The 25586-nt window shown below is 43.3% G+C and overlaps 1 protein-coding gene across 1 annotated transcript in view; it reads right to left on the reverse strand.

Moving 5' to 3' along the window:
- Window positions 1–393: 393 nt before the first annotated feature.
- The window catches only part of slc7a4 (solute carrier family 7 member 4), a 30136-nt gene continuing 4943 nt past the window's right edge, over window positions 394–25586 (reverse strand). Inside the window, exons 2-4 of the mRNA XM_073065958.1 lie at window positions 15286–15953; window positions 8681–8789; window positions 394–7432 (exon numbers count right to left, since the gene is read on the reverse strand). Coding sequence (XP_072922059.1) covers window positions 7239–7432; window positions 8681–8789; window positions 15286–15953 — 971 coding nt within the window. The 3' untranslated portion in view covers window positions 394–7238. The remainder of the gene's footprint in view (window positions 7433–8680; window positions 8790–15285; window positions 15954–25586) is intronic.

Here is a 25586-nt window from a genome sequence, read left to right on the forward strand (position 1 = left end):
CCAGCTTGCTCTCTGTTTGTACCACTTATCTGTTTTTTAGATTTGTTATTGTTACTTATTATACTTTTCTGTTTATTTGTGCTGTAATGTTGCTGCAAAACAGCAAATTTCATGACTTGTGTCAGTGATAATAAACCTGATTCAGATTCTGACATCTGGCCTCCGACATCCAGACCTCACAAAACAGCTCTCATAATTTCACCTCAGGCTATGTTCCGCACCTGTCCCACTATCATCAATATTTCAGGAGCAATAATGCTGCTCTTCGATTAGGAGTTGAGTTACTCCACAAACCTCTTTGAAAGAAGTATTTTACAATGCAATGACACATTCATTCTGCTAATGAAAAATGTAGGAGAGTGAATTTAATTAAATTTATTGAAAGCTGGAATAAATACTTTTCATATGATTATTCTGAGCCCAAAGGTTACTAATGCTAATTATACATCAAACTTGTGCTCAGCAAACTCAAATCAGTCAGCACACCATTGTAAATTAAATAGCCTCTTGGGGTGATGTTAAGTTCAAGTTCCTTTCCAATGAACAGTAATGAGGAATTGCTGTCAGAAGTTATTTCTTCAGCAGTTTCATCGGGGCACAATTGTGCATGCTTGTGGACGTCAGCCAGTGAGAACAGCAGGAAGAGTTTAAAAGGAGACAGCTTTAGAGAGTGGGTGACAGAGTAGGAAGGCTTTGGTTCAACAGGGCTTCGGCGAGGTAGATTGTCTGTGCAGAATACAAACAGGAAGTATGTGTGTGAGGCCGGTGTTCCGTGCTCAGTGTCAGATGTGGGATGTCCGGAAGACTCTCAGCCTCCCAGACAGCCACATCTGTGCCAGGTGCGTCAAGCTGCAGCTCCTTAGGGACTGGGTTAGGGAACTGGAGTTGCAGCCAGATAAACTTTGTCTGGTCAGGGGCCTCAGGAGACAGATAAGTGGGTAACAGTCAGGAGAGGGAACAGCAGGAGTCAGAGGCTAGAGAGCACCCCTGTGGCTGTACCCCTTGACAATAAGTACTCCTGCTTGAGTACTGTTGTGGAGGGTGGCCTACCTGGGGGAAGCAACAGTGCCTCTGGCACAGAGTCTGGCCCTGTAGCTCAGAAGAATAGGGAAAGGAAGAGGATGGCAGCAGTGATAGGGGACTCTATAAATAGGGGATCAGACAGATGATTCTGTGGACACAGGAAAGCAGCACAGATGGTAGTTTGCCTCCCAGGTGCCAGAGTCCGGGATGTTTCTGATCACGTCCTGAAGTGGGAAGGAGAACAGCCAGAGGTCGCGGTACATATTGGTACCAATGACATAGGCAGGAAAAGAGAGGAGGTCCTAAAAGCAACCTGCAGGGAGTTAAGAAGGAGGTTGAGAAGCAGGACCACAAAAGTAGTAATCTTGGGATTACTGCCTGTGCCACGTGACAGTGAGTATGGGAATAGAATGAGGTGGAGGTTAAATGTGAGGCTGAGGGATTGGAGCAGGGGGCAGTTATTCAGATTTCTGGATCATTGGGACTTCTTTTGGGCAGGAGTGACCTGTAGAAAACAGACGGGTTGCACTTGAATCCCAGGGGGACCAATATCCTGGTGGGAAGTTTGCAAAGAAAAGCACATCTGATGAGGATAGGTTGAGTGAGCTGGGGTTTTTTCTCTTGGGCAAAGGAAGATGAGAGGAATCTTGATAGGGCGGGGAAGATGATGACAGACATAAATTGAGTAAACAGCCAGAGACTTTTTCCCAGAATGGAAATGGCTAATACCAGGAGGCATAATTTTAAGGTGATTGGAAGCAAGTATTGGGGTGGTGTCAGAGGTACGTCTTTTACACAGAGAGTGGTGGGTACGTGCAATGTCCTGCCAGGGATGCAGATACATTAGGGACATTTTAGAAACTCTTAGACAGGCTCATGGATGAAAGATAAATGGAGGGCTGTGTTGGAGAGAAAAGTTCAATTGATCTTGGCGTAGGTTAAGATGTTGGCATATCATGGGCCGAAGTCCCTATACTATGCTGTTGTGTTCTAGATAGATAGATAGATAGATACTTTATTCATCCCCATGGGGAAATTCAACTTTTTTTTCCAATGTCCCATACACTTGTTGTATCAAAACTAATTACATACAATACTTAACTCAGTAAAAAATATGATATGCATCTAAATCACTATCTCAAAAAGCATTAATAATAGCTTTTAAAAAGTTCTTAAGTCCTGGCGGTTGAATTGTAAAGCCTAATGGCATTGGGGAGTATTGACCTCTTCATCCTGTCTGAGGAGCATTGCATCGATAGTAACCTGTCGCTGAAACTGCTTCTCTGTCTCTGGATGGTGCTGTGTAGAGGATGTTCAGAGTTTTCCATAATTGACCGTAGCCTACTCAGCGCCCTTCGCTCAGCTACCGATGTTAAACTCTCCAGTACTTTGCCCACGACAGAGCCCGCCTTCCTTACCAGCTTATTAAGACGTGAGGCGTCCCTCTTCTTAATGCTTCCTCCCCAACACGCCACCACAAAGAAGAGGGCGCTCTCCACAACTGACCTATAGAACATCTTCAGCATCTCACTACAGACATTGAATGACGCCAACCTTCTGAGGAAGTACAGTCGACTCTGTGCCTTCTAAGTTCTATATTCTAAAATTAAGAAGCATTAACAAGCAATGAAACCAAATAGTCAATAAAACCTGCTGCTTCATAACATTTATTCATTAAATTAGAAATTTGTCCCCAAAATAAATACAACATTGACAAGAATTGCGACTGAATAGCTGGTTCAATATTACAAAGAGTGACATTTATACAAGAGTGCGATGCAAAGCACTTCTTAAAAAAAATCCCGTGCTACAAAAATATAAATACGTTTGCCACCACTTATCATTTAAGAAGATCAGGAAAGTCTCGCCACTTTGTATGGGGAGGGAAAATTTGGGAATTACTAGAATTCTATCCAAATAGAATGGAGGAATGAAATGCTTTAAGGGGAATTTAAGGGGGAGTCAGAGGATTTGTTTTGAGAATTATATAGCCATGACATAGATTATCTCATTACATTATCTTCCCTATTACAAACCCATTACCCTCTTCCCAGCCTCAAATCCATGGTAGTTCCTTATATCTCATGTCTCATTTTACCATGCATTTTTTAAAACTTTCTAATCTCTTATATCTTTGGATGTGTTGGTCGTTAACACAAACGACAAATTGCACCATAGGGTTTGATGTACATGTGGTAAATAAACATGAACCTGAATCTTTATCCATGTAATTTTACCTCCCATTTGATTATTTATACAGCAGCTTTCTTCTGAATGTGTGTTTTACCCATCTATTATCCACACCACTCCTCACCTTGTCTCTCTCCATTCTGGATTCCTGACACCACTCCTCACTTTTTCTCTCCCCATCCTAATTCCTGACACCACTCCTCACCATTTCTCTGTCCATCCTGGATTCCTGACCCTACACTCTCCTCTATAACTTTTAATTTTCCTACACACACTGATTCAAATATTTGACACACCCAGGCCAAGTAAATGGAACTTCAGGCCCAGGTGGGTCAGAAGCCTGAAACCGGACTGCTTCAGGAATCTATGGTTTACTAATGGTAGCGTAGTGGTTATCAAGACACTATTATAGCTTGCAGTGTTTGAGTTCAGTTCTGCCACTGTCTGTAAGGAGTTTGTATGTTCTCCATGTGACTGTGTGGGTTTCCTCTTGGGGCTCAGGTTTTCTCCCACAGTCCGAAGAAGTACTGATTGGTAGGTTAATTGGCCATTGTAAAATGCCCTGTGATTAAGGCTAGGATTAAAAAGCTAGATTGCCGGGTGAGTGACTCTTTGCGCAGGAAGTACGTTTTGTACTGTACTCCAAATAAAATAAATTTGGGGTGCAGATGAATTGATTTTAATAAAACCAAGCTGCATAGTGACAAACAACAAATACTGCATTTGGGTGTGAGAGTAATTTCTAAATCTCAGGCATCCAGACCCATTATATGGTCAGATGAGGCTCCCTTTACACTCTACAGTTCTTTAATTGCTCACCATCAGGTGACTTGAACAAGCACTTTACAAATAAACAAAATGCATCCAAGTTAATAAGGTGAAACCATGATGAAGGCCATCAATCCACATGAGTTTGATTAACTCCAAACTATCATTGATGGACAATTTGTTGATATGAGAACAAACTGATAGAGATGCCAGAATTACTCTATACAGTGAAGACTTGGCTGAACTTCAGATGAATTTCTGGATTTGGACAGCCAGATCATAAAATCAATGGCATGAAAATCTAGAAATGAAAACCACTCCACAATGAAGAGGCTGAAGATGAGAAACTCATTGGAGAGGAAGGAGCATGTTACCTGAAAGAACCACAAACAATATGGCAGTGGAGGCGACCATCTCTTTCACCAGATCTATTCAGACTCCTTGCCTTCGGCACTAATTGAGAGTGCAAAGTGATGGTGAACATTCCATTGCCAACTGTTACATGCACTCAAGGGGTTAAGGTAATGTGGAACCTTTGAATGGGGAACTTGTTCATTCCTGGATGTGAATAACAATTTAAGGAAGCACAGATGCTGATCATTGTTATAATCTGCTCATAATAACTTGAACAACTTTAAAAAGTTCACACAGAGGAAAATATATCGGTTATGGTAAATATATGGGTGCTGGATAAATCCATTCTTGTTCTTGTCTGCAGGAAGGTGAATAAGTGCAGAACTGATGCAAAAGGAGAAAGATTCACTCCAGGGTATTTGTATACAGCGAACATTGCTGTTGTTCAAATCTCATGTGACATTACACATTAGCATTCATCCGAGAGGAGTAGAATATAAGAGCAAGGATGTAATCCTGACGGTTTATAAGGCATTGATCAGACCACACTTGGAGTACCGTGAGCAGTTTTGGGCTCCTTGTCTAAGAAAGGATGTGCTGGTATTGGGGAAGGTCCAGAGGAGGTTCATGAGAATGTTCTCAGAATGAAAGGGTTAATGTATGAGGAGTGTTTGATGGCTGTGAGCCTGTACTCGCTGGAGTTTAGAAGAATGAGAGAGGATCTCGTTGAGACTTATCGAATGTCGAACGGCCTAGATAGAGTGAACATGGAGAGGGTGTTTCCTATAGTGGGGGAGTCTATGACCAGATGGCACAGCCTCAGAATAGGAAGATGTCCCTTTACAGCACAGATGAGGAGGAATTTCTTTAGTCAGATTGTAGTGAATCTGTGGAATTCATTGTCACAGATGGCTGTCACTAGGTATATTTAAAACAGAGGTTGATAGGTTCTTGATTAGTAAGGGAGAAGGCAGGAAAATGGGGTTGAGAGGGAAAATAAACCAGCCATGATTGAGTGGAGGAGCCGACACAGTAGCCACATGGCCTAAGTCTGTTCCTATGTCTTGTGGAACCAACACAGTGTTGTTTGGAGATGAAGCAGAAAACAGGGATGATAACGAGAAGGGAAGGTGTTCTATATGGAATGCTCCATGTGCTACATTCCCTTTTAATGACAAGTTAAATTGACTGGGGCTTGGTGAGTAACAAAAGCAGTCAAAGGGAACAGCTGGATCATATGACAGATAGTCAAGGGTTCAATAAAGTATACATGAACCCACTGATTTGGTGCATTATTAAAAAGTTTTTGCAGTGGCCCAGACCAGTGTGTTGATTCCTAATATCCATTTAGTGTGGATAGGGATGTTCCCAGGTTGTTTTCTTTCCCCCCCCTTTTACATAATTTTCCTCCTCTGCTGTTGGGGGAGAGGGAAAAGTTGGGTTTAGTTTCTATCAAGATTCAGACTTTCGGGGGGGAGGGGTGGTGACAAAATGAACAAAAGCCATAAGTCCTTGAAGCAGGTACAATAAATGACATTTAGTGGGCACCTGGACAGGTACACGAACAGGAAAGATTTAGAGGGATACAGGCCAAACTTGGGTAAATGGGAGTTAAGCATGGTGGTCAGCATGGATAAGATGGACTGAAGGGCCTGCTTCCACGCTGTAGTACTCTATGACTGTAAGTCTTGTAATTCCACAGCACCTTTATCTTCAGTTGTGTGACATCCCAGCCATCGAATTACAGCAGCGGGGAGTTCTCTGTTATTATATGAAAAATGTGGTAACCAGTCTGTTCACATTCCCTCAAACGTCAGTAATAATAACCATAGGAATGTAGAGTCAGGATTAAGTATAAGCTCCCCTGAATGTTAAACAGTACCACAAAAACATTAAAACCAGTGAAGAGAACAGATGGACCCTGTGTCTAATATCCCAGTAGTAGACAATTCTGGAGTACCTGCCTTCATTTTATGCACTGAAGTGTCAGGAGTGGGATGTGAACCCTGAACCATCTGATCAGAGGCAGATGTGATGCCCAAACCACCACATCAAGGATTTGCCTGAAATGCTCCTCTAGTGGTGAGCCCCCTCTACTGAATTAGAAATGATCAACTGTGAGGTTTTGGTTTGTCTACCACAAAAGGCAGGATCTCCCCGAAGTTACCTGTTTCAATTTGACTTCCCATTGCCACTCAACATGCCTCTTCTACTGCCACAATGAGACCACAATCAGGTCAGAGCAGCCACGCTTTATATTCCATCTGAGTAGCTCCCAACCTCATGACACTAACATCGATTTTCTCTAACTTCTAGCAATTTCTCCCCCCTCCCAGTTTGTCTTTTTCCATTCCTCATTCCGGTTCCCCTCTCATCTGCCCACCTCCTCCTTTTGGTGCCCCTCCTCCTTTCCTTTTTCCCATGGTCCACTCTCCTATCAGATTGCTACTTCTTCAACCCTTTACCTCTTTCCCCTCCCACTCCCCCATCCATCCACCTCTTCTCCTCTATCACCTGCCAGTTTGTATGTTTTCCCCTCCCCCACCTTCTTATTCTGACTTTTGCCCCCTTCCTTTCCAGTCCTGATGAAGGGTCTTGGTCCAATCCATTGACTGTTTATTCCTCTCCATAGATGCTGCCTGACTTGCTGAGTTCCTCCAGCATTTCGTGCATGTTGCATCTTTTGCTTCAATCTGGAACTAAGTTCCAGCAGCCATGGATAGAAATGAACGTCAATGCAGAGAGTGGTGAGATCCAGAACCCCACAATCCCAGTGACGAGTATGGGGACTCTACCCATCTGCTTCTGGGACAGTGAGGCATAGGGTGGTGGTGGTGGCAGCTATAGAGGGGCAAGCATTGAAGGGAATTTCCCCCTCAAGGTTGACTGGCCCATGCTCGCTACTATCTCCCCTCCTCTTCTTCAGTCATTACCCCCAAACCTGTGGCACCCTGTGATTCTGGTTGCACAGTCTGGACAGTCTCCACCAAGCTGCCACTGGGGAGTACGATGTAGCGGGCACTGACGTTCTGAGCTCTGGACTCCTTCAGGTTCTCCTTGCTGTTCCATATCCCGTAACCAAAATAGACAAGAAAACCTTTCAACAAAGAAGATGTCATTAGAAGCTCCAAAGTCATCAACAATAATTTGATCTGTATAAACAGTATGCAAGACAAGGGTTTCACAGTATCTTGATAAATGTGATAATAATAAACCAATTTCATTACCAATCTAACACACACAAATGCTGGAGGAGCTCAGCAAGTCAGGTAGCACCCAAGTAAGGAAAGGAATAAACAGTTGACCTTTCGGGCCGAGATCTTTCGTCAGCACTCTGCCCGAAATGTTGACTGTTTATTGCCTTTGAAGCTCTAAAACATCCCAAAGTTCGGAATGATAGATTGGTGACATAACATTAAATCACATCACATTCACCTTTTGGCAGCCCAAGTTTCCTCTGGGAGCTTTGTCTTCTCATATCCTAAAAGCATGTTGGTTGGTAGATTAATTGGCCACGAGTTAAGTGGTAGAGTGTAGGGGGAGCTGATGGGAAAGAGGAGAGAATAAAAGATGGGGTTTATGTAGGGTTAGAATAATGGGTTTTTGATAGTTTGGACAGAATTGGAGGGTAAAAGGGCCTTGACCCTGCTGAATGAATCAAAGATACAACTTGTTAAGTAAATATAAAGATCTTAAAGATTTGCACAGTGAAATGCAGTGTTTGCATCAAATTAAATCAGTGAGGATTGTGCTGGGTAGTCCACAAGTGTCACCAGCTTCCATTGCCAACTTAATGTGGCCACAACACACAAACCTCACCGCATATCTTTGGAATGTGGAGAAAACTGGAGCACCTGAAAGAAACCCATGGGGTCATGGGGATTACATACAAACTCCTTACAGGCGTGGTTGGAATTGAACCCCAATCTGTTAGCTGGCACTGTGAAGTGATTACGCTAACCATTATGCTACCGTGCAACCCTTAGGCAGTTTTGGATGACAATAGGTGACACCTCATTAATCAAAAATACAGTGAACTGTGGCGTTTATGTTACCAACCAATGCACCAAATGATGTGCTGGGGCAGCCTGTAAGTGCTTTATACCTTGCGAGACTGGGGAGCTGTTTAGGAGCTAGAGGTTTGATGCTGCCTGACCTGCTGAGCTCCTCAGGCATTTTGCATGTGTTACTCTAGATTTCCAGCTGTATAGACACTGCCTAACTTGCTGAGTTCCCCCAGCATTTTGTGTGCTATGTTAACAATAGCCCAGATTCACAAATCTCCAAGCAGGTCAACATGACCTCAGTAAATAAGGAAACAGGTGATAGAATGAAGTTTCCATACCTATAGCTAACCAAATGGTAAATCTCACCCAGGTCATCAAACTGAGCTTTAACATCAGGAACACGTTCAGCAAAATACTCACAGCTGGAATCAAGGGCACCAGTGGAACCTGTGGAGGTATAATTTATCAGTAATACAACTCATTGTAACTTACATTGAAGTATCTTCACCAGATGAATTGAATAGGCTTTTAAGTACTAGTTTAATTAGTTTGGCACAACATTGTGGACTGAAGGGCCTGTTCCTGTGCTGTACTGTTTTAAACTAAGAGCCACTTTATTTGGTACCTCTTGTACTTAATAAAGCAGCCACTGAGTATATGTTTGTAGTCTTCTTTTGCTGTAGCCCATCCACTTTCTTCACTTAACAAACTCTGCCTTACATCCAATGACCGGAACTCCACAGCCGTTTATGGCAATGAATTCCGCAGATTCACCACCCTCTGGCTAAAGAAATTCTTCCTCATCTGGACACTGGTGTCCAATCAAACCAGTGGGGATTGTGCTGGGCAGGTCTCCAGTGTCACCACGCTTCTGGTGCCAACAATTCACTAATCCCAGTTGGCATGTGGGAGGAAACCAGAGCACATGGAAGAAAGCCACATGGTCATGGGAATGTAATAAGAGCAATGTTATGATAGTCGTGGGAGATTTCAATATGTTTTTATATAGATTTCAATATTGGGAAAATCAGGTTGGTATTGGATCCAAAGAGAGGAATTTGTAGAATACCTATGAGGTGGCTTTTTAGAGCACCTTGTGGTTGAGCCTAGATGGGGAAAGGTAATTCTGAATTAAGAGTTGAGTAATTAACTACATTTGATTAGGGAGCTTAAGAAAAGGAATCCTTGGGAGACAGTGATCATATTATGATGGAATTCACCGTGCAATTTGAGAGAGAGAAGCTAAAGTCAAATGTATCAGTCTTACAGTAGAGTAAAGTAAAGTGAATTACAGAGGCATGAAAGAGGAGCTGGCCAAAGTTGATTGGAAAGGGACACTAGCAGGGAAGTCAGTAAAACAGCAGTGGCTGTAGATTCTGGGACAATTTGAAAGGTGCAGGACAGACACATCCTAAAGAAGAAGTAATCTGGATGACACAACCATGGCTGACGAGGGAAGTCAAAGCCAACATAATAGAGGGCATATAATAGAGAAAAATTAGTGTAAAGTTATAGGATTGGGAAGCTTTTAAAAACCAACAGAAGGCAACTAAAAAGTCATAAAGAAGGAAAAGATGGGATACAAAAGTAAGCTAGTGAAGAGACACCAAACATTTTGTAAGATACATGAAGTGTGTAAAAGAGGCGAGAATGGATGTTGGACTGCTAGAAAATGAAGATGCTGAAGCTGGAGATATAGTAATGGAGGACAAGGATATGGTGGACAGACTGAATAAGTATTTTGTGTCAGTTTTCACTATGGAAGATGCCATGGAGCAGAAGTGAGTGTAGCTAATGAGAAGAGCTACAGTAATGAGCTAATAGTAATGAGAAGGTGCTTGGGAAGATAAAAGGTCTGAAAGTATATAAGTCACCTGGACCAGATGGTGTACACCTCAGGATTCTGAAAGAGGTGGCTTCAGAGATTGTGGAGGATTCTTTTAAGAATCACTAGATTCTGGAATGTTTCTGGACGATTGAAAAATTGCAAATGTCACTCCACTCTTTAAGAAGGGATGGAGGCAGAAGAAAGAAAAGTATAGGCCAGTTAACCTGACTTCAGTGGTTGGGAAGATGTTGGAGTCCACTATTAAGGATGAGGTTTTGGGGTAATTGGAGTCACATGATAAAGTAGGCCAATTTCAGCATGGTTTCCTTAAGGGGAAATCTTGCCTGACAAATCTGTTGGAATTCTTTGAAGAAATAACAGACAGGATAACAGACAGTGGATGTTATTAAGCACAAAGTACACTGCAGATGCTGTGGTCAAATCAACACGTAAAACAAGCTGAATGACGAAGGGTCTCGGCCTGAAACGTTGACTGCTCGTTTCAATGGATGCTGCTTGACCTGCTGAGCTCATCTAGCTTGTTTGTATGAGTGGGTGTTATTTACTTGGATTTTCAGAAGGCCTTTGACAAGTTGCTGCACATGAGGCTACTTAACAGGATAAGAGCCTGTGGTATTACAGGAAAGATCCTAGCTTGAATATAAGATTGGCTGACTGACAGGAGGCAGAGTTGGAAAAAACTTCTGGTTGGCTGCTGGTGACAAGTGGTGTTTCACAGGGGATGGTAAAAGGGACTGCTTCTTTTCACATTATACGTCAACAATTTAAATGATGTAATTGATAGTTTTATGGCCAAGTTTGCAGACAATATAAAGACAGGTAGAGGAGCAGGTAGTGTTGAGAAAGCAGGAAGTCTGCAAAAGGACTTGGACAGATTGGGAAAATGGGCAAAGAACTGGAATATAGTGTAGGGAAGTGTATGGTCATGCACTTTGGTGGAAGGAATAAAGGCGTAGACTATTTTCTAAATGGGGTGAAAATTCAAAAACCAGAAGTGCAAAGGCATTTGGGAGTCCTCATACATGATTTTCTAAAGGTTAACTTGCAGGTTGAGTTAGTAAGGAATGCAACTGCAATGTTAGCATTCATTTTAAAAGGACTAGAATTTAAGGGCAAGGATGCACTTGTCAGACTGCACTTGTACTGTGAGCAGTTTTGGGCCCATTATTTAAGAAAAGGATGTGCTGGCATTGAAGAGAGTCCAGTGGAGGTTCACGAGAATGATCCCATGAATGAAAGGGTAACAAATGGCTCTGTGCCTGTACTTGGTGGAGTTTAGAAGAATGAGGGGGATCTCATTGAAGCCTATCAAATATTGAAAGACCTAGACAGAATGGATATGGAGAGGATGTTCCCTGTAGAGGGTGATTCAAGGACCAGAGGTCCTTAAGCCTTTAAGACATAGGAGCAGAATTAGGCCATTTTGCCCATCAAATCCGCTCCGCTATCCATCATGGCTGATCCCACTCAATCCCATGTACCTGCCTTCTCACCATAATCCCTTTGATGCCCTGACTGATCAGGAAAATATCAACTTACGCCTTAAATATACCCACGAAATTGGCCTCCACTGCAGTCTGAGGCAGAGCATTCTACAGATTTGCCACTCTCTGGCTAAAAAAAAATCCTCCTTTCCTCCATTCTAAAAGGTAACCCCTCAATTTTGAGGCTCTGCCCTCTAGTTCTGGATACCCCCACCATTAGGAAACGTCCTCTCCACATCCACCTTTTCTACTCCTTTCAATACTAGATGTTATAGCCTCAGAATAGAGGGTGGTCCATTTAGAATGAGGAAGATGACGGAAGAGTAGTAGATGTAGTGTATATGGATTTCAGCAAGGCATTTGATAAGGTACCCCATGCAAGGCTTATTGAGAAAGAAGAGAGGCATGGGATCCAAGGGGACATTGCTTTGTGGATCCAGAACTGGCTTGCCCACAGAAGGCGAAGTGTGGTTGTAGACGGGTCATATTCTGCATGGAGGTCGGTCACCAGTGGGGTGCCTCAGGGATCTGTTCTGGGACCCCTTCTCTTCATGATTTTTATAAATGACCTGGATGAGCAAGTAGAGGGATGGGTTAGTTAGTTTGCTGATGACACCAATGTTGGAGGTGTTGTGGATAGTGTGGAGGGCTGTCAGAGGTTACAGCGGGACATTGATAGGATGCAAAACTGGGCTGAGAAGTGGTAGATGGAGTTCAACCCAGATAAGTGTGAAGTGGTTCATTTTGGTAGGTCAAATATGATGCCAGAATATAGTATTAATGGTAAGACTCTTGGCAGTGTGGAGGTTCAGAGGGATCTTGGGGTCCGAGTTCATAGGACGCTCAAAGCAGCTCCATAGATTGACTCTGTGGTTCTCTGTGGTACAGTGTATTGGCTTTCATCAATCGTGGAATTGAATTTAAGAGCTAAGAGGTAATGTTGCAGCTATATAGGACCCTGGTCAGACCCCACTTGGAATACTGTGCTCAGTTGTGGTCACCTCACTACAAGAAAGATGTGGAAGCCATAGAAAGGGTGCAGAGGAGATTTACAAGGATGGTGCGATTGGGGAGCATGCCTTATGAGAATAGGTTGAGTGAACTTGGCCTTTTCTCCTTGGAGCGACGGAGGATGAGAGGTGACCTGATAGAGGTGTATAAGATGATGAAAGGCATTGATTAAGTGAATTGTCAGAGGCTTTTTCCCATGGCTGAAATGGTTGCCACAAGAGGACACAGGTTTAAGGTTCTGGGGAGTAGGTAGAGAGGAAACGTCAGGGGTAAGTTTTTTACTCAGTGTGGTGAGCGTGTAGAATGGGCTGCTGGCAACAGTGGTGGAGGCAGATACAATAGGGTCTTTTAAGAGACTTTTGGATAGGTACATGGAGCTTAGTAAAATAGAGGGCTATAAGTAAGCCTAGTAATTTCTAAGGTAGGGACATGTTTGGCACAACTTTGTGGGCCGAAGGGCTTGTATTGTGCTGTAGGTTTTCTATGTTTCTATGAGATGGAATTTCTTTAGCCAGAGGGAGGTGAATCTGTGGAATTCATCTCTACAGGTGGGTGTGGAGGCCAAGTCATCGGGTATATTTAAAGCAGTGGTTGATAGGTTCTTGGTTAGTTAGGACATCAAAGTTTACAGGGAGAAGGCAGGAGAATGGTGTTGAGGGAGAAAAAAATCAGCCACAATGGAATGGCGGAACATCTAATTGTCTTATAACGTGCAAACTCCTCACAGACAGCGGAGAGAATCAAGCCCCCATTTTACAGCTAGCTGCTGTAAAGCATTAGACTAACCTTTAGGCCATAAGATAGAGGAGCAGAATTAGGCCATTTGACCCATCATCATCATGGCTGATCCAATTTTCCTCTAACCACTGCAGTACTGTTCTAAAGGAATGTCCCTTTATTCTGAACCTGTGCCTTGGGATCTTAGACCTCCTACTATAGACACATTCTCCACATGCTCACTCTATCCAGGGTAGCCCTGAGACAGAGAGTCAGTGCTGTTGCAGAAGGCATGTATGGGCGAGGATCTTAGCATGTGTTTAGAGATGTGTTTAGAGACACTAGATAGTTTGAATATTCTGTATGGGTGGATCCAAAATGTTAAGGGTGGAATTTGACTTGGAATTCATGCTGAATAACTGGTTAATTCTTAATGACTCAGGAATACACTGAGTGGTTAATTTATTAGGTACATCTGTACACCTGCTCATTAATGCAGGTATCATGTGGCAGTGACTCAATGCATAAAAGCAGGCAGACATGGTTAAGAGGTTTAGTTGTTGTTCAGACCAAACTGCAGAATGGGTAAGAAATGTGATCTAAGTGATCTAACCCCAATGATTTTGGTGCCAGATGGGGTGGTTTGAATATCTCAGAAACAGCTAATCTCCTGGGATTTTCACGCACAACAGTCGCTAGTGTTTATAGAGAATGGAGTGGAAAAACAAAAAAGCATCCAGTGAGCAGCAGTTCAGTGGAACCCACTATTCATAGCACTTTGTGCAACAATTTATCTTTCCAATTATTTCTGTTAATGAGTGTGCTTGCATATTTATACCAGAAAACATCACTTTATGGGACACAAAAGATTCTACAGATGCCATAAATCCTGAGCAACAAACACAAAGTGCTGGATGAACTCAGTGGGTAAGACAGCATCTATGGAGGGGAATTAAAATAGTTGATATTTCCGATCTACAGTCCTGATGAAGGGTCTCGGCCCAAAATGCCCATTGTTTATTCTTTTCCATAGATGCTGCCTGACCTGCTGAGTTCCTCCAGCATGTTGTGCGTGTTGCCACAGAGTGTGAGCTGAAATGGCAGGCTAAGTCTTAAATGAGGAAATAATAGATAGATTTTATTTCCTGATAGGTTTATGACCTAGAGCACCATTTCAGTTCAAGATCTAATTCAGCTTGCATGATGCTGAGAGACATTCTAGGATGCACATTGTCACCAATGTAACCTGGAGGCATTGGGTATTTCTGGTCTTTCAACATCAGACACCCTCACATAGTTCCTGCCAGTGATAACTCAATACCGCCCAAAGTCAAACTTCAAAGTAAAATTAAGTACACATTTGTCACAACATTCTTCTTTGTGAAGAATTTACAGGAAAATAAAGAAATACAGTAGAATTTAAGAAAATGTTGTACATAGACAAAGACTACCAAACAACCAATGTGCAAAAGAAGACAAATCGTGCAAATTATAAAATAATAGTAATACTGAGAACATGAGTTGTAGAGTCCTTGAAAGTGAGTCTGTAGGTTATGGAGTCAGAGTTAGAATCAGGTTTAACATCACTGACGTGTTGTGAAATTTGTTGATTTGTGGCAGCAATACAACATAATACATTAAAAAGCTACAAATTACAATAAGAAATACTGTATATTAAAAAATTAAATAGTGAGGTATAGTGACAACGGGTTCATTGTCCGTTTAAAAATCTGATGGTGGAGGGGAAGAAGCTGTTTCTGAAACATTGAAGAACAGTTCCTTTCCCTCTGCCTCCAGAATTCAAAGTTGAGGTGAGGAAAGTTATCCATCCGTGTCATGCCAAACTCTGCCTGAGATTACAGAGAAGTTTGCAAGGACTTACCTGAAAAGTACTCAGTTTTTGCTGCTGCTCGTGAATCCATATGAGGAACAAGCTGAGGAGAAAGCCAGTTGTAAAGAGGATGGTGAATAAAATGAAAGCCCACTGTGGCAGATGGAGGTAGCTGCTACCAAAGATCACTATGCAACCCAAGCAAGCTGAACAGCCCACCAGAGTGACTACTGCCACCGTCACAATTTCTCCTGGAGCAAAGTCATCCAGGAAGCGTAAATAAGGCTCAAAGGAGGACTTCAGTTGACCTGGCTGCCTTTTCACTTTGGTTGACTTTTGCCTCTCTACCAGCTGGAGTTTATCCGAAAAAGACTCGTATTCTTTCAGTCCCTCACTGTCCTGGGGTTCAGGATTTTGACTCGGTGCTGGCAACTGAGCAGACTCAACTTTTTCCACCCGGTATCGCAACACGATGATGCTGGCAGCGACAAAGGTGTAGGCCAGCAGTGTTCCGATGGATAGGAACTGCACCAGAGATTCCAGGTCAAACACTAGTGCCATGATGGCCATCAGGATTCCAAAGACCACGATGCCAATCACAGGGACCTTGGTGATCGGATTCACCTGTGAAAATACCTTGAAGAGTAGTCCATCCTCAGACATGGCGTAGGCAATCCGGGGGAGGGAAAAGAGGTTGCTGAGGAGAACTGTGTTCATTGCTTGAGAAGAGGGAGAAGAGAAAAGAGATTAATGACATTCAAGTGATAAACAAAGAAAAACACCATCTCTGTGGGGCGCAAGGTATCAGATGGCACAGTAGCATGGCAGTTAGTGTAACACCAGCAATCTCGGTTCAATTCCACCGCTGTCTTGAAGGAATTTCTATGTTCTCCCCACGATCGTGTGGGTTTCCTTCCACATAACAAAGATGTACAGGTTAGTAGGTTAATGGGTCACACGGGTGTAATTGGCCAGCATGGGTTTGTTGGGCCAGAAGAATCTGTTATCATGCTGTATCTCTAAATGAATAAAATAAAGATGAGTCAGATCATGTTGAACATTAACTATGGTATTCACTTAGCTCACCTGGATATAACTGGAGTGCGCAAACCAAAGCTTATTCCTGATGGCCTTCTGACAGCTCATGTTATCAAAAGATTTTTCCCACCTCTGGATGAGTTACAATACGTGTAATTTTTTAAGTTGTTTATAATTATCAAATAAGTACTGTGTTTAAAAATGTGATCAAATTGAAAAACATTAAAAACATCAGTGAAAACCAGGGCAGCAGAGTAGCATGACACCAGAAACCTGGGTTCAATCCTGACCTCGGCTGCTGTCTGTGTGGAGTTTGCAGTATCCCTCCCGTGACTGTGTGTGTTTCCTCTTAGTGCTCTGATCTCCAACCTCCCAAAGACGTGGAGTGATAGACTAATTGGCTGCTGTAAATTATGTGTAAATATAGATGAATGATAAAATCTGTGGAGAGAGTGTGAGAATGAATTGAGAATAAAACACTGGAATAATGTAGGATAAATTGGAATAATGTCGGAATAATGCAAGTGGTTGACTGATGGTTTTGAAGGGCCAAAGAGCTTGTTTTCATGCTAGTTGTGCAGTTGAGAGGCCAGATATGAAGTCCTTTCTGAAAGTTGATCAGAATCTGGCACCATTGCTGCTGTCAGAACAAGGCAGTGGACGGTTCTGTGTCAAGGAGGCCTGCTGTTACAAATACCATATATAGCCTCATTGCCCAGTAGTAGAACCATCAGCTTCTCATTGGTTTGATTAGCCCAATGGTATGATTACCCAGTGGCACTGCCCGCTTGTCATTGGTATGATTAGCCCATTGGACCTAGTGCAAGACTCCCAGGAGGTTAATTTGTGGTAAAGAAGGCAAATGCAATGTTGGCATTTATTTCAAGGGTAATAGAATATAAAAGCAAGGAGCTAATATTGAGCCTTTATAAGACACTAGTCAGGCCGCATTTGGAGTTTTGGGCCCTCAGAAAGGACGTGTTGACATTGGAGAAAATCTGGGGAGGTTCACGAGAATGATTCCAGGAATGAAGAGATTAACAAGCATTTGGTAGCTTTGGGCCTGTACTCACCAGAATTTAGAAGAATGTGGAGGGCTCTTATTGAAACCTACCGAACGTTGAAAGGACTAGATAGGGTGGATGTGGAGAGGATGTTTCCTATGGTGGAGGTATCCAGAACTAGAGGGCACAGCCTCAAAATTGAGGGGTGAACCTTTAGAACAGAGGTAAGGAGGAATTTTTTTAGCCAGAGAGTAGTAAATCTGTGGAATGCTCTGCCACAGACTGTAGTGGGAGCCAAGTCTGTGGGTATATTTAAGGTGAAAGTTGATGGTTTCCTAATCAGTCACGGCATCAAAGGATATGGCGAGAAGGCAGGTGTGTGGGGTTGAGCAGGATCCGGGAGCAGCCATAATAGAAAGGCGGGGCAGACTTAACATAAGAAATAAGAACAGGAGTAGGCCATCTGGCCCATTAAACCTGCTCCGCCATTCAATAAGATCATGGCTGAATGGCCTAATTCTGCTCCTATGTTTTACAGTCCCTTTTGGCCCAATGAGCCCACGCTATCCAATTACATCATGTAATTAACCTTCAACTTGTACGTCTTTGGAACGTGGGAGGAAACCAGAGCACCCAGAGGAAAGCCACATGGTCAAGGACAGAACATACAAACTCCTTTCAGATAGCAGCGGAATTGAACCCGGGTCTCTAACATCATTACGGTAACTGTTACTTTGCTGTGCCACTCTTTAATTAAAATATTCACAAGGTGTTCCTCAAGAACAGAAGCAGACAAAAACACTGACTTTTGTCTACTGAGCTGGATAATCCTTGTGAATTTCCCAGGCCTTGGACCAAGGGCTGGGTAATAGGATTAATGTTCATTGGTAGCCGCTATTCAGTGCAGATGAAATTCTGCTGTATGATTCTATCACCATTTCCATGGTAAAGAAAGTGTACAGCATGCTTCCTTTTATTAACTGAAGCACTGAATTCTCAAGTCAAGAAGTAATGTTGCAGTTTTATAAAACTCTGGTTCAGCTGTATCTGCATTCATCTCTTGCCTCCCCTGTATAGGAAGGACTTGGAGGCTTTAGAGAGGGTGCAGTAGAGGTTTACCAGGATGCTGCCTGGATTAGAGGACAAACAAAGAAAATTTGCAGATTCTGGAAATCCGAACAACACACACAAAATGCTGGAGGAACTCAGCAGGCCAGGCAGCGTCTATGGAAAAAAGTACTGTTGACTTTTCGGGTCCAGACCCTTCAGCAGGACTGATAAGAGGGCATGTGTTCTGGGAGAAGTTGCACAAGGGTTGTTTTCTCAGGAGTGGTAGAGGCTGAGGGGAAATCTATAACCATATAACAATTACAGCACAGAAACAGGCCATCTCGGCCCTTTTAGTCTGTGCCAAACGCTTATTCTCATGCCGAACGCTTACTCTCACTGAGAGTTTATAAACTTATGGAAGGCAGAGTTAAATTAGACATCCAGTAAGTATCCTTTCTCAGGGTTGAAATGTCTAATACCAAAGAACATGCATTTAAGGTGAGAAGGAAAGCTCAAGAGAAGTGTGGGTCAAGTTTTTTTTACAGAGTGGTTGATGTCTGAAACGTGCTGCTAGTGTAGTGAGGGCAAATGCAAGAGACTCTTAAGAGTGTTTAAGAGACCCTTAGGCATGTGAATGTGCAGAGAATAGAGGAATGTGGACATTTTGTAGGTATAGGGATTACTTTAATTAACAACAGTTTGATGTGGATCTAAGGGTCTATACTCTAGGCAATTGGGTGTAAGTTTGCTTGTAGTTTCAGGCCCCCTTGTTGTTACAGAAGACTAGCAGCTGAAACTTCCAGCTCCAGTGGGAAGAGCTGGACCACAGAGATGTGGGAGAGCCCAGGTAGGGTGAGAGTCTCTAGTTTCATCTGGGACTCTGGGCAGACAGGATGGAGGGGTTTGGAGCAGAGTGAAGCATGAACTGGAACAATTCCATTTCAAAGCTTGCAGCTCACTAAAACAGTGTCTCTCATTAAACCCAAACAGCCTCCATGATCACTGGAGCCAGGAGACAAAAACACAACTAGCATGGAGAAAGACAGAAAAGCCTTACTCTGACTTGCTAAGGAAATGCAGGCAATCAGTGACTGACTAACTGGTGGGTCCTGTAACTACAACCACTTCCTTCTATAGTCCACTGTTCCCTCCTATCAGATTCTTTCTTCTTCAACCGTTTATCTCTTCTACCTATCAGTTCGCAGTTTCCCAGTTCATCCTTCTCCCCTACCCATCCACCCACATTCCCCCTCAATAGTCTCAACTTGTCATCTGCTATCTTGTACTCTTTCTCTTTCTCACCCCCCCCCTCCATTTTATTCTGGCTTCTGCCCCCTTCTTTCCGGTCCTGATGAAGGGTCTTAGCTCAAAATGTTGACTTTTTACTTTTCTCCATAGATGCTGCCTGACCTGCTGAACTCCTCCAGCAGGTTGTTTGCCGCTCCAGACTCCAGCATCTGTAGCCTCTCTTATTTCAGACTTTAATTACAGATGCAGAATTTACAAGGATGAGCTGCTACCATTGTATTCAGTCCCCTTTATCTATGAGCATGGACGTCCATTTTAAAGTCCCCTCTAGAGATGACATGAACAAGACTGGCCTTGTCATGACTGCCCATGGCTCTCTTCACAAACAACACCCAGTCTGCATACAATAAGATGTTCATAGTGAAGATTGCCCGATTGCCATCCAACAGCATGCTCTCACACTACTCGAGGAATTAGTCACAGAGTCATAGAAAAGTACAACATAGAAACTGGCTTTTCAGCCCATTTAGTCCATCCCAACACCCTTTAAACTGCCACTCCCATTAACTTGCAATGGGACCATAGCCCTACCATCCATGTATCTATCCAAACTTCTCTTAAACATTGAAATTGAGCTCACATGCTGCACTTACGCAGGTAGCTCATTCCACACTCTCACGATCCTCTGAGTGAAGAAGTTCCCTCTCATGTTCCCCTTAAGCTTCTTACCTTTCACTCTTAACCCATGACATTCTGGTTGTAGTCCTACCCAACCTCCATGGAAAAAGCCTGCTTGCATTTATCCTATCTATACCCCTCATAATTTTGCATTTCTCTATCAAATCTCCTCTCAATCTTCTACATTCTAAAGAATATAGTCCTAACCTATTCAATCTTTCCTTATAACTCAAGTCCTCCTGACAGCATCCCTGTAAATTTTCTCTGTACTCTTTCAACCTTATTTACAGTACATCTTTCCTGTAGGTAGGTGACCAAAGCTGCGCACAGTTCTCTTTTAGGTCTCGCCAATGTCTTATACAACTTCAGCATAACATCCCATCCCTATACTTAATGCATTTATTTATGAAGGCCAATATGCCAAAAGCTTTCTTTACAACCCTATCTACCACTTTCAATGAATTATGGATATGTATTCCCAGATCCCTTTGTTTCACCACACTCCTTTGTGCCCGACTGTTCACTGTGTAAGACCTACCTGGTTGGTCCTTCACTTGTCTGCAGTAAATTCTATCTGCCATTTTCAGCCTATTTTTCCAACCGGCAACTCATGCCTGGGATGGCAAGGCCTTGGCTCTGCAAACTTCCAATGATGGGGGAGAGCAACTGCAACGGATAGACGTGACATGGTCCAGGCAGAGGTACGGAACCGTGAGGACAAAAGGTGGTTATCAAAGACAATGGAGTTGACGTCACAGGGCTCTGGGACAAAATGGGATCTTCCCAAGCGCAAGATCATTTGGGCAGAGATTTGGAGACTGGAGCATTTCTTTGCTTCTGCAGTCCGTGTATAAACTCTCCCTACACCATCACCACTGCATACGTGGGGGTTGAGAGAGGACCCTAACTGCATGCTTTGTGATCAGTGGAGTTCACAGGCACACATACAGTCAGGTTACAAAACAGCTTTAACACTAGGACGGTTTAGGTGACACCACAACAAGGTCCTGCTGTCCCTTGCTGACACATTGGAGCAGGACAGCTGTAAACAGACACCAGATGGCAGAGAGACAAACAATGCAGTCATTTTCATTAAGGAGAGGGCCACACCAGTCATATCAAAGAGGCCTAAATCCAATCTGCTTCAAACTGCCAAATCATGGGAGATGAGGGTCAATGTGGGGAGGAAGCTGCAGTTCCCGGAGGTGGTGCAAACCACACTTCAACCAGACCTCATACTGTGGTCCACTGAAGACAAGAAAATCATCTTGGTGGAGCTCACAGTAGCATGGGAGGAAGGATGTGAGGGAGACTCATGAGAAGAAGGCCCTGAAGTTGTAGTCCTTAGTCCAGGAGTGCAAGGACAAAGGGTGGCAGACGTGGCTGTTCCCTGTGGAGATCGGCTGTAGAGGTTCCTGGCAAGGTCGGCATGGAGGTTGCTATTTGTGTTAAGCCTTGATGAAAACAGCAAGAACCAAGCAGCTTGCAGGATGGGTGAGGAAGCAGAAAGAGCCTCTTGCTGGATATGGAGCGGGTGAGAGGAGTTGAGCTGGAAGTCAGGAGCAGATGGGCAGTTTCTTGGCCACCACTGCTGACCTGCCAACTGGAGGGTGTAGTGCTTAAGGGTTGGAACACTCTATGAAGATTGGGCACTATCTGACCACATCTGCCTCTGGCCAGTTACCTCATCAGGTAACTGAAAGGAGCACCTGGTGTATGATGCAAGCAACTGATGCAAATCCCTCTGCAAGCTATGATAGCCTTCCTCAACTGTCCACTACACCCCCAGTCTTGACGTTATCCACTAACTTGCTGATCCATTTAACCATATTATCATCCAGATCATTGATATAGATGACAAACAACAGACCCATCACTGATCCCTGTACTACTAGTCACCACTAGTCACAGGACTCCATTTAGAGAGGTAACCATCTACTTGCCACTCTCTGCCTTCTCCCACAAAGCCAATGTCTAATCCAGTTTACTACCTTATCCTGACTGCCAAGTGACTGAACCTTCTTGATCAGCCCCATCAATTTCTACACTTGGCTCCCTTAGGGTCCAAGGGAACACCTTGTTAAACCCTAGGGACTTATCCACCCTGATTTGCCTCAAGGTAGCAAACACCTCCTCTGTAATCTGTACAGGGTCCATGAAGTTGATGCCACTTTGCCTCACTTCTATAGACTCTGTGTCCATCTCCTGAGTAAATACAGATGCAAAGAATTCATTTAAGATTTCCCCCATCTGTTTAGGCTCCACATATGGAATACCATTCTGGTCTTCCAGAGGACCAACTTCATGCTGCCATTTAGCCCTCCTGAGTTTTTAAGAGCTCTCTTGCATTTATTAAACTTGAGAAGGACCTCATTTGTTCCTGCTATTGCCAGAAAACAGCCTGACCCAATCCACTCTTGCTAGATCATTTCTGATACCATCAAAACTGGTCTTTCTCCAGTTTTATAATCTCAACCCAGACCTATTGTTTTGCATACTTACTTTAAGTCTAATGGCATTTTGGTCACTGGATGCAGTGTTCCCCTACACAAACTTTTGTCAGCTGCCCTGTTTAATTCCTTAATAGTAGATCAAGTATTGCACACTCTCTCACTTGGACTTCTACGTACTGATGAAGGAAATGTTCCTGACACATTTGACAAACTCGACTCCATCCAGTCCTTTTACACTATGGGATTCCCTGTCAATATGCGGAAAGATGAAATCACCTACTACAACAACCTTATCTTCTTGCAACAATCTGTGATCTCTCTACAAATTTGTTCCTCTGTATCCCTTGGACTGTTGGGCGGTCTGTATTATAGCCCCAATAATGTGGTCATACCTTTATTATTTTTCGGTTCCACCCGTAAGTCCTCACTAGATGAGTTCTTCAGTCTGTCGACTGAGCACTATTGTGACATTTTCCCTGACGAGTAACACCAACCCCCTTCCTTTAAACCCTCCCACTCTGTCACGTCAAAAACAATGGAACCCTGGAATATTGAGCTGCCAGTACTGTCCCTCCTGCAACCAAGTCACACTAATGATTACAACGTCATAATTCTATTATAGGAAAGATGTCAAACAAATGTCAACCCAATTTCCCTCGGGATCAATAAAGTATGTCTGTCTGTCTATCTGTCTGTAGAGAGTGTACAGAGGAGATTTACTAGAGTGTGACCTGGGTTTCAGCACCTAAGTTACAGACAAAGGTTGTACACGTTAGGTTTTTATTCTTTGGAGCATAGAAGGTTGAGGTATAAGATAGAGGTATTTAAAATTATGAGGGGGTTAGATAGAGTTGACGCTTTTTCCATTGAGAGTAGGGGAGATTCAAACAAGAGGACATGAGTTGAGAGTTAAGGGGCAAAAGTTTAGGGGTAACACGAGGGGGAACTACTTCACTCAGAGATTGGTAGCTGTGTGGAACGAGCTTCCAGTAGAAGTGGTAGAGGCAGGTTCGATTTTGTCATTTAAAATAAAATTGGATAGTTATATGGACAGGAAAGGAATGGAGGGTTATGGGCTGAGTGCGGGTCAGTGGGACTAGGTGAGAGTAAGTGTTCGGCACGGACTAGAAGGGCTGAGATGGTCTGTTTCTGTGCTGTAATTGTTATATGGTTATATAATTCTAGGTGTTGATCCATGCCCTGAGCTCAACCACCTTTGCAACAATACTTCCTGCATTGACGCAGCTCAGGATATTGTTCGTACCATGCTCAACTTTTTCAGTCCTGACTTTGTCTGAGGTTTTACCAATGTCTGCCTCCACAACCTCTCTACAAACTGTTCTGGCACTCCGATTCCCATCTCCCTGTAACTCTAAACACCACCATGCATCATTAGCAAACCTTCCCACTAAGATATTAGTCCCCCTTCAGTTCAGGTGCAAACTGTCCCTTCTGTACAGGTCCCACCTTCCCTGGAAGACAGCCCAATGATTCAAAAATTTTAAGTCCTCCCTCCTACACCAACTCCTTAGTCACATGTTAAACTGTATAATCTTCCTAGTTCTGGCCTCACTAGCACGTGGCACGAGTAGCAATCTTTAACTTAGCACCTAACTCTCTGAATTCCCTGTGCGGAACCTCATCATTCATCCTAACTATGTCATTGGTATCTACATGGATCACAAACTCTGGCTGTTCACCCTTCAGAATACTGAGGACTTGATCTGAGATGTTCTGGACCCTGGCACCTGGGAAGCAACGTACCATCTGGGAATCTCGTTTTCACTCACAGAACCACCTGTCCACTCTCCTAATGAATTCCCTACCACCACAGCGCACCTCTTCTTCCCAGAAGGGAACACTTCTGCATCACAGAGGCAAACTCAATGTCAGAGACCTGACCACTGTGACTTACCTGCTGTGTCATTCCCCTGTCTGTGATATTCCCATTTATCCCAGAATGAGTCATGATCTGGGTGAAATTGTCAATTGTTGGAGTAATAGCTGAAAAACATTGGCAAGGATGACTTATGATGAAGAAGAATTTCTTTAGCCAGAGGTTGAGGAATCTGTGGAATTCATTGTCACCGATGGCTGTAGAGGCCAAGTCACTGGGCATATTTAAAGCAGAGGTTTATAAATTCTAATTAGTAATGGTGTCAAAGGTTACTGGGAGAAGGCAAGAGAATGGGGTTTAGAGGGATAATAAATCAGCCATGATAGAATGGTAGAAAAGACATGATGGGCCAAATAGCTTAACTCTGCCCTTGTTTCTTTTTTATTTATTTCCTTGCTTAATTGTCTACTTAATTATGTGTATTATTTTTAGAGATACTGTACAGCATGGTAACAGCCCCTTCTGGCCCAATGATCCCACACTGTCCAATTACACCCATGTGACTGTGGAATGTGGGAGGAAACCAGAGCACCTGGAAGAAACCCACACAGTCACGAGGAGAACATACAAACTCCTCACAGACAGTGGCGGGAATTGAACCTGGATCATTGGTGCTGTAATAGCGCTACGTTACTGTGCCATCTTAAAATGTTACTGAATTTGCTTAATATTTTATTGAAGTAAATGCATTGCTTGAATCATATTCATACTTAACCCTGGGAAAGACAGCCTCAGGGCTTGGGAGGCAGAACCACACCGGGAATATTTGGAGGCAGGGAGTATAACGATAATTGTTGCTGTCATCAGCTTGTGACTAATGAGAGACAGCTCAGCAGACCTGTTGCACAGTGTCAGACAGAGATCAGTTAAACAGTGTGGCCCAAGGGGGTCCAAAGTCCAATGCCTGCTCAAAAGGAGGACTTTTAAGGAGGGAAGAGAGGAAGGGAGGTTTGGTGACAGGCTGGTACAACTGGTTAGCCGCTG

This window comes from Hemitrygon akajei, chromosome 14 (genome assembly GCF_048418815.1).
Source record: "Hemitrygon akajei chromosome 14, sHemAka1.3, whole genome shotgun sequence".
Taxonomy (NCBI): Eukaryota; Metazoa; Chordata; class Chondrichthyes; order Myliobatiformes; family Dasyatidae; genus Hemitrygon; species Hemitrygon akajei.